General features: G+C 40.8%; 1 protein-coding gene across 9 annotated transcripts in view; it reads left to right on the top strand.

Moving 5' to 3' along the window:
* NEO1 (neogenin 1) overlaps window positions 1-16,346 on the top strand; it is a 206,660-nt gene that overhangs the window by 174,066 nt on the left and 16,248 nt on the right. For 5 of the 9 annotated variants that reach the window (XM_040600358.1, XM_040600353.1, XM_040600361.1 and 2 more), the window contains exons 17-21: window positions 945-1,168; window positions 4,839-4,977; window positions 7,686-7,793; window positions 11,053-11,247; window positions 11,968-12,000. In XM_040600358.1, the coding sequence (XP_040456292.1) occupies window positions 945-1,168; window positions 4,839-4,977; window positions 7,686-7,793; window positions 11,053-11,247; window positions 11,968-12,000 (699 nt within the window). The remainder of the gene's footprint in view (window positions 1-944; window positions 1,169-4,838; window positions 4,978-7,685; window positions 7,794-11,052; window positions 11,248-11,967; window positions 12,001-16,346) is intronic. The other 4 variants (XM_040600356.1, XM_040600360.1, XM_040600355.1 and 1 more) reach the window with 2 other exon arrangements.

Raw genomic sequence — 16,346 nt, forward strand, 5'->3', positions numbered from 1 at the left:
ACTAGTTTCATTTTTAAATGACAAAACTTTCTACTACTTAGAGATGCTCTTATTCAAACAGTTGCCGTTACATGAGCCAGGCTGTGTGATGCAGTTCTAAAGGCATGGCCCTTACCTTGTTTTTTACGGACAAGTATAGATTATTTCTTTTTGGTCTTCTACCCTGACATTTTTAACATGATGCCTGCATTTTCTTTGTCTAAGTCTCAATCTGCTGTCACTTACACAAGTTCTTGGCGTTAATGTATTACAAGACCAAAAAAATAAATAGAAGATTTTAAGCAGAGGCATTTGTTTCCAAGTGAGCTGTTGCTGTGCTATGGCTCACCGTGCTCACTACTAGACTGTTGATGTTAGTTGTTGTGTGTAGATGTTAACGCTTTGTTCTAGTCTTCTGAAGAGCAGGAATTTGTATAGATTTTATAGGGGACGTTGGAACTGCAGTTTCTTCTGTTACTGCAAATTTGTGTGGTACTTGGAACGTGATTGCCATTAACATTCTTTAAAAGGTGCTGGGAGTTCCCTGTAATTTTTACGAAGTGGCATTTACCCATCTAGAGGAAGTCCAGCTCTTTTTCCTCCTTGTTGTGTTCTGGAAAGGAATCAGTGGACATTCTGAGGCAGATGAAGTCAAAGTTAAAATTACTGTATGTCTGGGGTTCTTAGGCCATGGTTGAATGTGCCGGACACCGATATGATGAGGTGGATATATATTGGCATATATATGTTGTCTTACTGTCTTAAGAAGAACGCAATGCGAGATTAATTTGATTAGCTGGTCTTATGTCACCTATTAACTCTGGCTTTTCTCTCTCTTTCTCCATTTCTCACCTTTCATTTCATTGTACTACCCTGCATTTCCCCTTTTTTGTTTTTGTTTACATTAAAATGCCACCTTCTCCCTTTTTAATTATAATACACTATTTTACCCATCAATTCCCTAGACACTTCCGAGGTTGATTTGTTTGTTATTAATGCTCCATACACTCCAGTGCCAGATCCGTCTCCCATGATGCCACCGGTGGGGGTTCAGGCTTCCATTCTGAGCCATGACACCATACGGATCACTTGGGCAGACAACTCTCTGCCGAAGAACCAGAAGATCACAGACGCTCGCTACTACACGGTTCGCTGGAAAACCAATATCCCCGCAAATACGAAGTACAAGGTATTGGAGTTTCCACAACACTAACACAGCTGCGTTATTTCAGTAAGAAGTTGTTTCGTGTTCGAGCCAGGGTTAAGTGGAAGCTGAGAGTAACAACAAGTGCTTAGAAAGTGGTGTAGAGGTGTGCCCGGTTTTGTTTGAGCTGCCTGGACTGAGTTCAGGTCAGTACCGCTCCGTTAAATCATTGCTTGAAAGATCCTTCTAGACTCAGTGAAGTAGTTGGTTTTGTGTCTCTTCGGTGTCTGTGTGAGTGGCTGGAAGGGCTGGCTGGGGCAGGCAGGCGAGCCCGTCCAGAGATCCACGCTGCTGTGCAGCCCTGGGCACGGTGACAGCTTTATATGCTGTACTTCACCCCAACACTGTGTTGCTCGCTGTGTACAACTCCCCTTTAGAGGAGCCAATAATGCTTTAATAAGGTGTGTGTTACTATTGGCTTCTCTCCAGTTAGCAGAAGAATCTGAATTTTTGGGGGTGAGTCATGCAAGGAAAATACTTACCCTGACAGTTTTAAGTTTCCTTTTACAACCTTTTCTGTTCATCTGAACTTGATAGTGAACGTTGCCTTTGGGAACTGAATGGGTGCAAAATATACAGCAACAACTTTATGATATCCCTGCCTTCCTTGATTTTCATCTACTGTTTTGATTTAGACTAGATTTGGGGTCCAGTTTATTGGTTTGGATTTTTTTAGTTGATTGGTGGGATATTATTTTTTTTAATTTTCAGAGTTATCTGGAGGCCTCAGAAATGCTGACTGCAAATTTCACATTTGAAATGAGACTCAAAGGAGATGGTTATTAAACTATCCAGCTAGTGGAGCTCCCTTTATGCTCTTGCAGAGCAATCTTGTTACAAACCAGATATATTTTTTTATTATTGAAATGAAAAGTTGTATATATGTGTGTCTTTTCTATAAAGACAAGTTATTTATGAACCCACATTCCTGAGTCATGTGCAGAGGATGTCTTGGGAGCATTTATCTAATGCTGCAGTTTCATTAGTTAAATGCTTTAAAAAACCCACCCTCAGTGGTAAATGAGATACTCCCACCGTTCTCAGTGCTGGCGGCCAGTGGTCAAGAAGTTTTATTGTGGACCAAAAGTAATATGTGGTGATGGAATATAGTTAAAAATTACTCATTGTAAAAAGCATTTGCCTGAAAGGATGTAACTTTGAGAACATTTGCTCTAATCATTTTTAGCCCATAATGTCTGAGGAGCTCACATCCTGCTCGCCTTTGTTTCAATCATAAACTCTGTACTACTCTGTCAGACAGTAGCAATTGCTAATTTTAAGAAAGGCGAAGCCTCTTTTCAGCAGCGCTGTTCAATAGGCTGCTGCCTTTCGGTCAGGTCTTTGGTAACTTTATTAAGTATGAGCTAGGATATTGCTATCTCTAGCAGCTTTGTTATTTATTGTGTGTTTTGAGGCTGTTCACCCAGTTGCATTGAAGCTTCTCCGGTACGCAGCCTTGCACACAGAAACTTTATCTTTGTGGCAGGTCTCTAGCATCCAAAGCTGCATCTGTTCAACACAGCATTGTTCTGTCCATCCCTCTCGTCAGTAAATTGGATGTTGATACAGTTCATTCATAGTTTCTACATTTGCTCCCCGCTTCTACGCTGACAGTCACAAACTGTTATTAAAGAAGAAGCTGCACTCTGTAAATACAAGTTAAGAGGTTCTACTTGAAGGAGTCTTCTTTTCTTAGATTTGTATAGGAGTTGTGTCAATCTAGAGCATATAACCAGAGGAACAGATATGATACAGTTCCTGAAGCTAAAAGACTCCACTGTGCTTTGAACCGTGTAGTTCCACTAACGCAGATCAGAGAGTGTTTCTCAAAGAATCTTTGTTGGTGGAGCAGAGTTGTCCTACTCGCAGGCTACCCGTGACTTATGAGTGCGCTCTCAAGCATAAGCTAAAATATTAAATCTTAACTTAGATCTTTTAGGACTGTATAAAAGGCAAATAGATTTTTACAGGGTAAAATTTATGAAGTTTATTTCTAGTAGGTGAGCAGGTTTTAGTACCATGGGATATGCTGTGATCTTAAAAACAGTAAGTGGTGTTAAAAAATGAAGAAAGTAGTGAAGTCTAACACTCCAGTTTAGCCTTGCATGTGTCATTTCCATTCAATATAATGTGCAGTGAGATGAAAAGATACCAAGTTTCAAAGCCATAAACGAAAAATACAACTTTAACCTGTGAAAAGGACTGTCACGTACGACTGCAGCTAGGAGCTAAGTAGTACTGTAAAGTGATATAAACAGAATCAATTGCCTAAATGCTGTTCAGGAATTTCTATAGGTATTCTGGAGAGGAAGAAATGGTATGCGTTTCCAGGGGTAAGTCAGCTTGTGATGCAAGATGCCAGGACAAGATTTCTCCTTTGGATGTGTCATTACAGGGAGGTTGTGCTCAGTTGAGCTTTGTCACTGAACTAGTGTAAGAACTGTCCTGCTTTACACTTAAATGTTTGAACTATTTTTCCACAATTGCATTTACTTTGAAACTACACTGAGTTTGTGTCAGGTAAAGGTTTAAAGTTAACAGAGGATTCAATTTTAATTAGCTTTATGATGTCTTCGTTGTTTGTCCACCCCTGTGATGTCTTAATGGGCAAAGCACATATGTGAACAAGCAAAAAATGTTGTACAAGTCTAAGTATCACTTGGCTAACAGTTTTCTGCACTTTCACCTGGTGTAAGAAAAAAAGATGTCACTGATACTTGAGAAATAAGGGGTTTCCTTTGCAGCAAATTTGAACTGTATTGTTCATAAAGTCTTCAAGAAATGTGCATTTTCTTTGTAATTAGCTGAAAATAGCTGTTTTCTGAAGGCAGTGGTTGTATACAGTTGCTGTATGGCCATTAAATGCTGACAGAACCGATTCTGTGCTTAGATTGCTGTAGGTCTAGGCAGGGAATATACGCATGTGTAGACACATCCTTTTTGTGGTTTTCATAGGCCTCCAGTACCTTCTGTTCACATTCAAGTCATGTATAACAAATACCAGATATTTTAACCAGAAGGTTGAAAATTCTAGCTAAATGTCTGAGTTACAAATTCCACTGTAAGCCATATGTAGTTTCAGAGTGCAATCCTAGGTAACCATTTGTTCTGAAAAAAATCTACATATTGGTAAAGCTTCCTTATCTTCAAGTCTCAACACCTGTACCTTCAGGTGTTTTTTTTTTTTTGAAGGATATTAAAAATTTACTGAAAACTCCAACAAGAATTTGGAAGGCAGATACAGATTTCAAGAAGGACTGTTACTGTTAGCTGTGCTTCGTTGTTTTCCCTAGCCAGATCATTTAATGAAATGCTGTAAATTAACCACCTCCCCTTAAAGTGATTTAGCCTGCTGCATAACAGGTGTGCCTTGGACCTTGTATTACTGCTTGCTTTTTTAAAAAAAAAAAGTAATTAACTACTACTAAGTGGTCTTGCTGATTGCAGAAAGAACTTCTAGCTGAGGATAAAACAACTGCACATTAATACTTGATTAATGAATTTGCATGACAGAGCAGAAATGTTACAGAATTAATGACAGTGGTTGTGAAAATGTAGCAGTGCTAAAATATATTAGACACCTGAGACACGGGTGTTTGAGAGCTGATTGATGGTTTGCAGTTCAGAAGTTACTGACTCTTTGTTTTTCTTTCAGACTGCAAATGCAACCACTTTGAGCTATTTAGTGACTGGGTTAAAACCAAATACCTTGTATGAATTCTCCGTGATGGTGACTAAAGGTCGAAGATCAAGTACTTGGAGTATGACAGCACATGGAACAACTTTTGAATTAGGTACTCCTTGGTGGCTTTCTGGAAGGGCCAACATTCCTGATAAGATTAATAAAGCAGAGTCTGTCAGAATTCTGGAGGAGGGAAAGCATGTATTTAAAATGCTTATGCTGATGAATACTTGCTGGGGGGTTCTTTTCTTTATAGTTTAGTCAGAAATTCTGATTAAAAAACAACAACATACTTCAAAATTCAAAGGGATGATTGCATGCAGAAAAATTTACATCACATTACAGAAAAGTAATGAATAATGTACCACGGCTCATGGACAGGAGAGGATAAAGAAGTGTATGCCTGAAACATCTCAGAAAGAGTACATTAATAGCAAAGACAAAGAAAATGCTTCAGCAATTAATAATTAAATTTTGCTATAATTATGATGATAATTATTACAGACTGAGGAAGTGTGTGAGGCAAATGAATAAAAAAAATCCTAGCGGAAACTAAGACATTCAAATTAGCCCTAAATTTTTGTTCTTCCACAGGAGTTGCCACTGCAGTCCTCAGTGCTGTAGAAAGGATGCACTCTCAGAATACAGGACAGAAAAGGGTTTGTAGCTGCTGGGAGGAACTTGAGCCCCCTGAGAAACTTTGAGGTTCAGAACCTCTCTTCCCCCTGACCTGTCCCTCATTAGCTCTTTTTGTCCTGCAGTGTTAAATGATTTTTGAGCAATTAAATTTACTGCTTATTATGCTTAGGTTTCCCTTTATATGAACTGTAAGGACCAAAAAGAGCCTATCCAAATCACCCTGTAGTTCTTATGCTAGATAAAAATGCAACAGAAAAATAAAGCATGCAAAGAATTAGTGAAATCATCCAAATATTCTATAATGAGGCATAAGAAAAAGCAAAGCCAGAGTAAAATCAGAAATCTCCAAGCTTACTCTGAATCCCATAAACCCTTAGTGAGCTTCAGTTGCTTTTGAAAACATTGTCGTAGTTTTTGGTGGGAATTCCATGATGTGGAGCCAGCTACCCTTCTGACAGCACAGGTCTGGACCGAGGCTCTTTTCCCTTCCCAATTACTCTGCCCATCCCGCGTTAAAACGCTTCATTTGGTATTTTTGCTGGCACACATACAGTTCTGCACTAAGTGGGGACTGTGAAAGTTGCGTAAATAAAATTCTTAAAAGAGAATTTGGAACTCAAGAAGGTACAGGAGCAAGTGCGAGATACAGGAGGTCTCATTTCATTTAAACAGAAAGTAAATTTCTAGTCAGGCTCCTTGTAAAGAATATTTGCAAATACGACCTAAAAGCTTGGGAACTAAGAAGCAAATGAAAAGGAACAAAAAAGGCTAAATATATTTTCTCATAACAGATCTTGTGATTTATATTACTCGCCAAATTCCTGAGTGTTCGACTCATTATTTACAAATACTCTTGAGTAGCAGCGTTGTATAGGACTTGCTCCTTAGCTGATGCTGGGTTCGGTGTTGGTCTGTGAATTAGTAACTTCTTGTGGGCTAGTTCTGGTTTAATGGTTGTTTTTTTTCTCTGAAGCTTGCTGTAGGGCCTTGAATCGTGCTTTACATCTGTATGTTTCTGTTGAGCATGTTTTTGAGTATTTGGTATAACAGTTCCAGTAACTTTCGAGCTTTTGCTTTCCCTGGTTTCCAGCTATTCTGCCCAGGGATAATAGGTAGCCATCTCAGAGGATGTACAGATTAATTTCTAATAGGTAATATACATAAAGCTCTTTAAATGTAGAAAGCATTAAATGTTACTATTATAGTATTAAATATCCAAGGCGGATTTACTTTGCTAAAAGTTACCTAATTAGAAGTCTCATGTTTTTCATAATGTGGCATTGCAAGCTGCGGCTGGTTAATGCACCTTCGGAGACGCTGGCTCTGTGCATTTGAAAGCCATTAATCTAAGCCCCAGCTGGCTATTTTAGTTCTCGGCGAGTGAGGTCTCAGATTTCAGGCCTTCACTGGAGCGAATTATGCCATTTCCTGAATTTTAAGGCCAGGAGGAGGCTGATGGGAGAAGGAAGTGTTCTCTGCTCCTTTCTTTTTCTCTCCTCCTTTCTTGCTTTCTGGCAACCCAAGGAAAAAGGCTGGAAAATTGTGTTCAGCAACTGTTTCTGGATTTCAAATGCTTCTGTGGTGCAGATTTCCTTGCAAATTACAAATAATGCTTCTAGTAAAGTAAATCGGCAACTATGGGTTATGATTTGAAATCTCTGGAAGATTTACTTTGCTAACTTGGATTTAAATGGCTAATTGGCATTACCAGGTCTCAGTCCCACCATAAACCTGAAAATGCAGAGACATTTCACATGCCTGTGCATATAGAATGTGTTTATTTCACAAGTTCACGTCATCTTTATGATGACTGAAGAGGTTAGAAGGCATTGACCCCCGCTGTAAGAGCTGTACAAAGATGCCGTGGTTTTGGAGACAGGTGGGCTCGTTCAGTCATGAACCACAGCACCTGGTGCCAGAAGTGCTTTAGAAACAGGTAACTCCTCTTGGAAAGGAGATGCTGCACACCAGATGGCATTTACCAGTTGAATGAAGTAAATCAGTAAGACCACTGCCACTGGGGTGGCGGATTTCTGTGAAGATCGAATATTCAGCGGTTTTGTTACTGTACGTGCTCTTTTTCAGTGGTACAACATATAGAGCGAATGTGCTAAGGTTACTTGTACGTGCACTGAAACAGGGCAACCTGTTCCTGATAGTCTGGTTTTTGTTTGTTTGCAGTTCCCACTTCTCCTCCCAAAGACGTGACTGTGGTGAGCAAGGAGGGAAAACCTCGGACAATAATTGTTAACTGGCAGCCTCCATCCGAAGCCAATGGCAAAATTACAGGTGCAGTTTGCATGAGCAATAAAGGCAGATATAAGATGGCTGGTTAACAACAGAATATAATCTGCATAACTATGTGAATGTGTTCCATGCTTCATTTAGCCTAGAGCTAGCCAAGAGGTCTGTTATCTTCTTTGTCAATCTTTTTAGTAGCCCAGATTAATTATTTACTTCTGTACCTAGTAAAAATGTAGTAAGATACAAACTAACTGCAGTGTGAAATTGGAGTCTAACCAGAAATATAATTGAAAGTTTAAATATCTCAATAACCTTTGCCTTCATCAGCTTGTGCTATTTTAATAGCATGCCTCCAGAAATAGATCTATAATGCCTCTGGCCCATCAGTATTTTATTTAGAAGGGTTCATCCCAGTGCCCTTTGTCATCTTTGTGTCAGTTTTGTGGCACAGAACAGACTTAAAGTCAGTTTATTAAGTCCCCTGACATAACCATTAGGAGTAAACTGTTATTTGCCTTTGTAATTGCAACACTTCCAAGTCGGATAAATCATTTTACATCAAATAGTAACTACTGTGTCCCTTCTATAATTTGTTTGGATGCCCATTTCTAAAGGTTTTCTGAAATAATTCTCTTAAATTTTCCTTTTTTCACACCAAGCTTTAAGCTTAAAGCAGATTTTATCGGGGTATAGTTTGCAGTGTTTGATTCTGCTTTTGTTCTCAGAATTAACTATGGTGCAGAATCAAACCTCCAGCTGGCGTCTGACTAGGCAGTGCTGCGGCCAGCTTCAGACAGGAGATAAAACTGAGATCCCTCTGAAAAGGCAGAATAGTGCAGACTCTTAACCTTCAGTAATTACAGTCAACTTTTAAGTAAGCCATAAGAAAGACCCCTGCAAGGCAAAGAGGCGCTAAGCACGCAGCCCAGAGGCTCCACCAGGTCTTTGTCTGCTGTGGGTGCCGAAGGGAGGGCAGCAGGGGGGGGTGGGTGCCAGGTGTGGCGCACAGGTGGGGCTGTAAGGGTGCCATGGACAGCCTGCTCTGCACCAGAACGTGTGCCTCTGCATGCGCACAGCTCTTTGTATGTTGTATATGTTTTTTTATATTGACTATAAAGCCAATTCTGTATTATTTTATTATCAGCAAGATGTTTCCTCTATGTGGGAAAGAAGGTTTGACTGGAGAAACAAGAGCCTTTATCTTAACTGCAGGTGAAAGGACATGGTTGCTAGCAGTCAGGGGGGGCGTTCAGACAGGCACGAGTATGCCCAGGTTATATCTGCTCCTGAAAAGAGAAGCCTGTCCTCTTAAATTGGGTGTATCCATGAGAAAGGGAGACAGTGTACAATGAGATCGGCATTTACACAATGTGGTTAGCAAAATTATCGCAAATGTTCAATTTTCCAGGTTAAAAAAAAAATATCCTTGCCGTGTCTAAAGTGTGAAGGAGGATCTTACATTCATTCACACATGTTGAATGTAAATACACATAGTATTTATTAGCTTTTGCATAAGTAGCAGTTAACAGCTAAAAGATAAAATAAAATAAATCATTCTGTGGTAACTCTGAGTCTAACATGTTAGGTTCAGTGTCACGGAACCACAGAAGGGTTTGGGTTGGCGGGGACCGTAATGATCACCCAGTCTGACCCGTGCCAGAGGCAGGGACACCCCCCCCCCAGCCCAGGCTGCCCCCAGCCCCATCCAGCCTGGCCTTGGGCACTGCCAGGGATGGGGCACCCACAGCCTCTCCGGGCAGCCTGTGCCAGCGCCTCGCCGCCCTCACGGGGAAGGATTTCTTCCTGATATCTAATTGAAATGTTCCCTCTTCCAGCTTAGTCGTTTCCCTTTGTCCTGTCACTGAGGCCCTTGCACACAGCCCCCCTCCAGCAGCCTGTGCCCGGTGAGGTGCTGGGAGATGCCACACGCTCTCCTGGCGGCTCCTCTCCTGCCGGCCCCGTGCCCGGGAAGGGGCAGCTCACACAGCCGAGTGCTGTCTGCTGGGCCAGCCCCTGCCCACCGGAGGGGCAGCTTCATCCTCCAGTAATTACTCATTAACTTGGCTCAGTTCATTCTGTGTATTAAGTCATGCAGTAAAAAGTGATGATGTAATTCCATGCACTGGCTGGCGTGTCTGTGGAGTACTCGGCTTTTCAGCCCTAATCTTTTGAGAGCACAGGAGGGATACGGAGTACTGAGCCGTGCTAGTCTGGGTTCCAGATGCTTGTGTATCATTACAGTTGCTGACTAATTAGTACAGTCATAAGTTAACACAGTAGTCTTGTGCCACTCGACTATATATAGTGCTTTCAGCTGTCACCATATATATACTGTTGCTTTGTGACCTGTACAAGTGGCGAATTATTCAGTCTCCTCCCCAGCAGTTAACTGTGCCATCAAGGGAAGAAATTAAGCATTGGCCTGTCAAGCATCACCCTCCGTGCCATACTGGTTACTGTGAATATGGGGTACCAGCAATATTTTCAATTGCTATAAGGAAGTAGAAATCACTCTGGGGAACATCTCCCCTTCCTTACTGTTACCCCCAGGCTGGTGGTCCGTGGGACAAGGGAAGAAGCAATTTGTGCATGAACCAGCTGATGACCCAGTCCTGTACAGGGCTTTACTTTGGTACAAGTATTTACTTCATGCTGGGGCTCTGTGTTTCTTATATAAAAAAAGTTATAAAGCTTTTACTCCATATTGGTTTGTAATTGCAGTATATTTTAGTAACAGAACATAAACTCTTCCCATGCCTTTTATTCTATTATGTGCAAGATAACTTCAGTTCTCTTCAGATTATTGTCATCTTTGTTAATAAACTGAAAAATATAAAATATAAAACAAACTACTGAACATGTTCTTTAGCTGTGCATGGGAGTGTTCTGTTGTTTTAATGTTATCTATTTTCTATAAATGTTAATACTTTGACAACGCTTTGATAACAGCTTTATGTTATTTTATATTATTTGGACTGTGAACAGTAACGAGATGGAAATGAGGAGTTTCTTCATACTCAGTGAATGGTGGTCAGAAATAACGTTGATATTTTAAATTGCTTTTTTCCTCTTAACATCCACTTTTGATCAGCTTAAAATTTACGATGGGAAGGCTGCCTAATAATTGAATGCAATTGAATAATTGAATAATTAGTCTTTGAAAGAGAAAAAATACACTTTCAGAAAAGCCATAGTCATTTAACTGTGCAAATGTCATTAAAAGTCAATAGAACATTTTCTGTGAGATCTTATGACTATCCCGTTCTTTTATGTATGAAGTTCTTTTGCTTTTTCCTTTGGACAGGATACATCATTTACTACAGTACGGATGTGAATGCTGAAATACATGACTGGGTTATTGAGCCCGTCGTGGGAAACAGACTGACCCATCAAATACAAGAACTGACCCTTGATACACCATACTATTTCAAAATTCAGGCCCGCAACTCGAAGGGCATGGGGCCCATGTCTGAGGCGGTCCAGTTCAGAACCCCAAAAGGTGAACTAGCACGTATCTCTAAATGTCTTCCTCTTGTTTTCTTAATGCAGCCCCTGTAAGGATAAGGTACCAGTAGCGTGAATGTTACTTTTAAACTGGAAAAGACAAGAAGACAGTGGAGTCTGACTAGAACAAACTTTTCTGTTGGGTTGCTCTTGTGTTATATATATTAATACATACACAGACGTTGCTCAGCTGTTTGATTAATTGTGTTGTTTCAAAATTAGTGGTGGGCACTCTGGTCATCTAGTTATTAATGCTGTGGGTCTGGGTCCTAAATGTGCTTTTTAGAAAACCAGATTTTAGTTGCTTTAAGATTCAGGGTCTTGTGCATTGCGGGTGCTCGTGATGAAACAGCGTCAGGCAGCAGGCTCTGGAGGTGGTAGCCAGCGGCACAGCTGCTTGCCAGCGACTTGGATGATATAATGGGAACTACTGTGACACAACAGGCTCTTAAATAAAGAACTGCTTAGTGGTGGGGAACTAGTGAAATAGCACAAATGCATGATAGCCTGGAAAAAAGTACTGTAAGGAGTGGTGAAAAACAAAAATTTATGAGCAGCTGGTTTTAACGTTACTTTTTCCATGTGAGTATTGGTGGTTAGAAATGAGAGCTGTAGCTAGTCTGCTTACACTATGTGCAACTTAAAATTCCGTCTCACTCCTTCAAGCCTTGTGATCTTTCTCTTGTTTTTTCCTTCCCTTTGCTTGTCTCACTAGCTGAATCCTCAGATAAAATGCCTAATGATCAAGGTAAATGAATAGCCATGCTTTCTCTTTTATTCCATCCTTCACACATTTTGTTTTTCCTGTCCGTGTGCTGTTGCATTTCCTAAATGAAACAGTATCTGCTGCTCTAACTGTAAATGAGTGGGTTCTTCTTGTGCTTTTAATAGTGGAAGAACTGGAAGCCCTATTTGTGGTTTGGGTGTTAGGAATATAAAGTGATCTCTGTAGTCAGATGTCGCATGAAGGGACAAGCGGGTTGTGCCAGAGCTGAATCATTCTGTCAGAACGAGTTTGGATTAATTGATACTCCAGCCAGGCTCTGACCACTGATGCAAGATCTCAGTACATAGAGGTGGAAGATCAAACAGTTGTTATTTTGTGAAGCTCTACATCTGTAATTATTTTCATAATAAAGGGTAATTATTTTCATAATAAAGGGAAGTATGCCTGCTCTAGATAGCTTTTTTGCGAGAGAGATTCTGCTCGTCAGCTCATTTAGACTCCAGACACTCCTGAAGAGCACAGCAATAGCTACTAAAAGCCTTAAGGTTTTAAAACACTAGCTTGAAAAATGATAGCTTTGAGTCTACTGCATTGAATTATAAGGTGGATGTCCCAGGGCTATTTTTGCTTTCTTCCAAATAACCTACAAGCCCAATAAAAAGGGAAAGAATTAATCTAAAGGGATGAGTTTAAAAGGACATTGGCAAGCAGCTTAGACATACAATTAAATAGATCCTAAAGGGGTTGAGAATGAGGGGGGTGGGGGGTTGCTTCTCAACTTGTTACTTAGAAGTAATTTATTAAATATGCTTTTACCTTCTGTGTACCAAATAATGCTGGTATAGATGGCTCTGGAGTAAATTCATACCCAGACTTGTGTAACAGAGATGCTAGCTGAGATGTCTGTGGGTGAGCAGATGCTCACGTGTCATCATCGGCGCTCAACTGCAAGTGGAAGGGAATAGGTGGAGATTAACAGGTGCAATGTAAAAGTTGCTGGTTTCTGTTCTGCGCTATTCTGACCTCATTTCAGCAGAAAACTAAATCTTCTCATCCGTTCTTACCATCCTAAAGTAACACATTCTTCCAGTAACAATTTGATTAATTTTTACCAAATTATATAATTTATAAATCATAAAAGCTGAGAGTTTTGTTTCAGAATTCCTATAAGAACACTCGGAGATCATAAAATCATGGCAGTACGTTAAATGTAGAAGGGGAGCAGAGGAAGAAGAGCAGGACAGCCCGCTGTGACTGTCCCTGAGCTGCAGGCCGTCTTTCAGGAAATGGTGGGCAAGTTGTTGGGCACGGGGAAGGAACAGAGCTACAGTGGCAGCGGGCCGTGGTGGTTCTGTCTGGTTTGTTCTGACCCCCAATTTAATGTTTTTCTTCTGTATTAAGCACACTGTAGCGTTCTTCCACACACTTCCACAGCACAGAGCTTGGATGAGGAGAAGTTAGTGGCCATCGCTGTCAGGCCTCAGGGAGCTGCACCAGCCGAGTACAGAAGCAGAGGTTGAGGTGTCTGACCCTGGTGAAACTGTCCTGAAGTGACACAGAATGTGTGGTCTGGCTGCAGACACCTAATGGGTAACATGGGGACCGACAAGCTAAAAACAATTCAACAATAAAATAACAATTTCAAGTAAATGTTACCTTAAACTGTTCCTTCGTATGGAAGGAAACAGGAAACCTCAACAACAAACTTTATGAGATCCTGGAAAACAGGCCAGTGTCTATACAGCCGGTGCAGCACGCGTGTGTGCTTGTTCAGAGCATGCGGGGTAGAAGCAAGGTGTGTGCTCCGGGGGGGACGACTCGCTGCTTCCGAGGGGGGCAGTGAGGGACAGTCCTTACGGCCACATAAACGGCAGCGGAGGGTCAGCCCGAGGCACTGCCTCAGAGAGGAACTCCCCGGGGTTTAGAGCCTCAACTGTTGATCCCTGGTTTCAGGAATTAGATACCGAGAAGCGTCTTGGTTAAGTATCTAAATTACACTATTTTGAAAACTGGACTTTGCATCTTGTAGTTAGTTACCTTTGCATTTTTGGAAATGTACAGGCACTGTCACCGCAGTCAGTGCCAGTATCGGGTGTCCCTGAGCTGCCGCGCGCTGTGAGGGTCGTGCGTGGGTAGTTATTCCCAAGGATGGCTACGTCCTCTGGAAATAGAGCAGCTTGTCAGAATACTGCTTCCTCCGTGTCACTGCCTTCCCATGTTTTTTGTCATCTAAATGTGATTTATACACTTTGCCACTTACCCACACACGTATGGGGGGTATATAAAATCTGCAGTTGGCAGTGTGAGTATATACATCATTCAGGGAGCGCACACACCCCGCAAACCACTGCATTACGCTCACATGTACCACATGACCCCTGTCAGTCTGTGCAGGTGACTTTGTATATCTTATCTACACCATTATTTTACGTCACCTGTTACCTTCAGTAGCAATTATTTTAATTTTCATTCATGGTGTTAAGGATATTGAATTACACTTGGCCAAGCACAAGTCTTTGCAGAACTCATTAGAAATATGCCTTGTGAATAATGATTCTGCAGTTATAATTCTCATTCTTATAAGTTAATTTGTTTTTAATCTTGTTAATATGTGCCACATTGCTTTTTTTATGATGTTATTTTTAACAAAGCATTGTAAAGTACTTGGTAAAATGTGTTATGGAAGTCTAAATTCAGTATGTCTGACTGTTGCCAACCAAATTTATAGTCTGACATTTAGTTAGTTTGAAAATACATGTTTTTCAATAAAACAGAAAGGTGGGCATTAAGTATGCCACCATCGCCTGTCTGTCGCCTTTTCCATGATCCTGCCTATGTTAAGGCTGCAGCTGCTGCACTAACAATGTGTAGGGTGTCTAGTTGTCCTTTTAAAATACTGTCAGTCACCTTTATTCCCACCACCACCACCCCCAGCTTCTCTGGTGCTTCAGTGCATCTTCTGCGCTACATTCAGTGATTCAGACAATTCATTTAGGGTTGGGTTGGTTTTTTTTCACATATTTCCAGTGCAAGTTATCTGGTCATGCAGATACAAATGTATCAAATACAAGCTGTTTAAAATTCTGTTAAATTATTTCATGGCTGCTGCCAAGTTAGTAGTCCAGTATTTCCGGAAGAGGACAGGTTTTCACTGATTGCAGTGTCCTCTCTAGACTTGCAGGGGCAGTGTGTCTTTTTCATTATAGATTTGTCCTGCAATACATCTTTCCTGTAATTTCAGACTGCATCTAAATCCTCACTGATTACATGTAACGTTCCTTCTTATTTTCTTTTTGGGGCATAAATCAGTAGTTTTGCTGGAAACTTCTGCTGGGTTTACCAGTTGTCTTTATTTCACAGGGATTAATTTACAGACTTTGACTTCAAGTTCACAATTTCCATTTGTTACACATCCTTTAACGCTTACTACCTCTTGATTAGAGTAGATTTTTAACTGAGAAAATCCTTCTCCCGATGGTGAAACTGCCAAACTTGCAGACTTCCGATTTTTGTGGGTTTGGCTTTTTGTGCGTAACAGGTAAAAATGTGCAGAGTATTTTGGATACCAATAGGGATGTTCTTTCCATCTTGCTTTATGTTTCCCCTACTACAGTATTTTTATCATTCATGGTCATATTGCACTAGTGCATTTTAATGAAAATACAGAAGTGAAAGAACGAGGATTTTGTGTATCTTTATCTGCAGGAAGCATTCTGCTAACTCAGGAGAGGTCTTAACATTAGAGGTGAACTTGTGACTTCATGTGTCTTGCTCTGGCAGCAAGTAATCTAAATTAGACCTGAATTATGCAAGGGGAAATACTTTTTAAGTGGAAGGAGGACAGCATTGCAGCTGGTGTTGGCTCTGGCATTCAGCACCTAGGAGCCCCCTGGAGCAGCCCAGGTTCAGGAGGGCTGTGTCATTGGCCTCAGTTGGTGATGACTGGGGAACAGATACGTTAACTTCCATTGTCAGCCTATAAAGCTTTGAAACTAATGAATCCCAGGTTTCACCAAAAAGTTTTTTGCAATACTTCACTGTCACTTCCGGCGAAGGTGAAACAAATGGAAAAAGAACAGGGAGAAGCTGAAAGCAAGTTTTTTATGGATAGGCAGGGACTTAGTATCGTGTCTACTCTGCTTTTGATCCTTCACTTCTAGCCTTCCACACCTACTGTGATTAGGTATGAGGGGAAAATCCCTGTATAATCACTGTTTCAAGGTGATTAACTGTCTGTACAAGTGTGGCAAAGCCATTTTCTTCAATATATATCTGTGCATTACTGCAAATAATTTTTATTGTATTTTTTTAAAATGAATACTCGTAGAGGCTCCTAAGCTTACTTAGGAAAATACTAACACAATAAA

This window comes from Falco naumanni, chromosome 7, assembly GCF_017639655.2.
Source record: "Falco naumanni isolate bFalNau1 chromosome 7, bFalNau1.pat, whole genome shotgun sequence".
NCBI lineage: Eukaryota > Metazoa > Chordata > Aves > Falconiformes > Falconidae > Falco > Falco naumanni.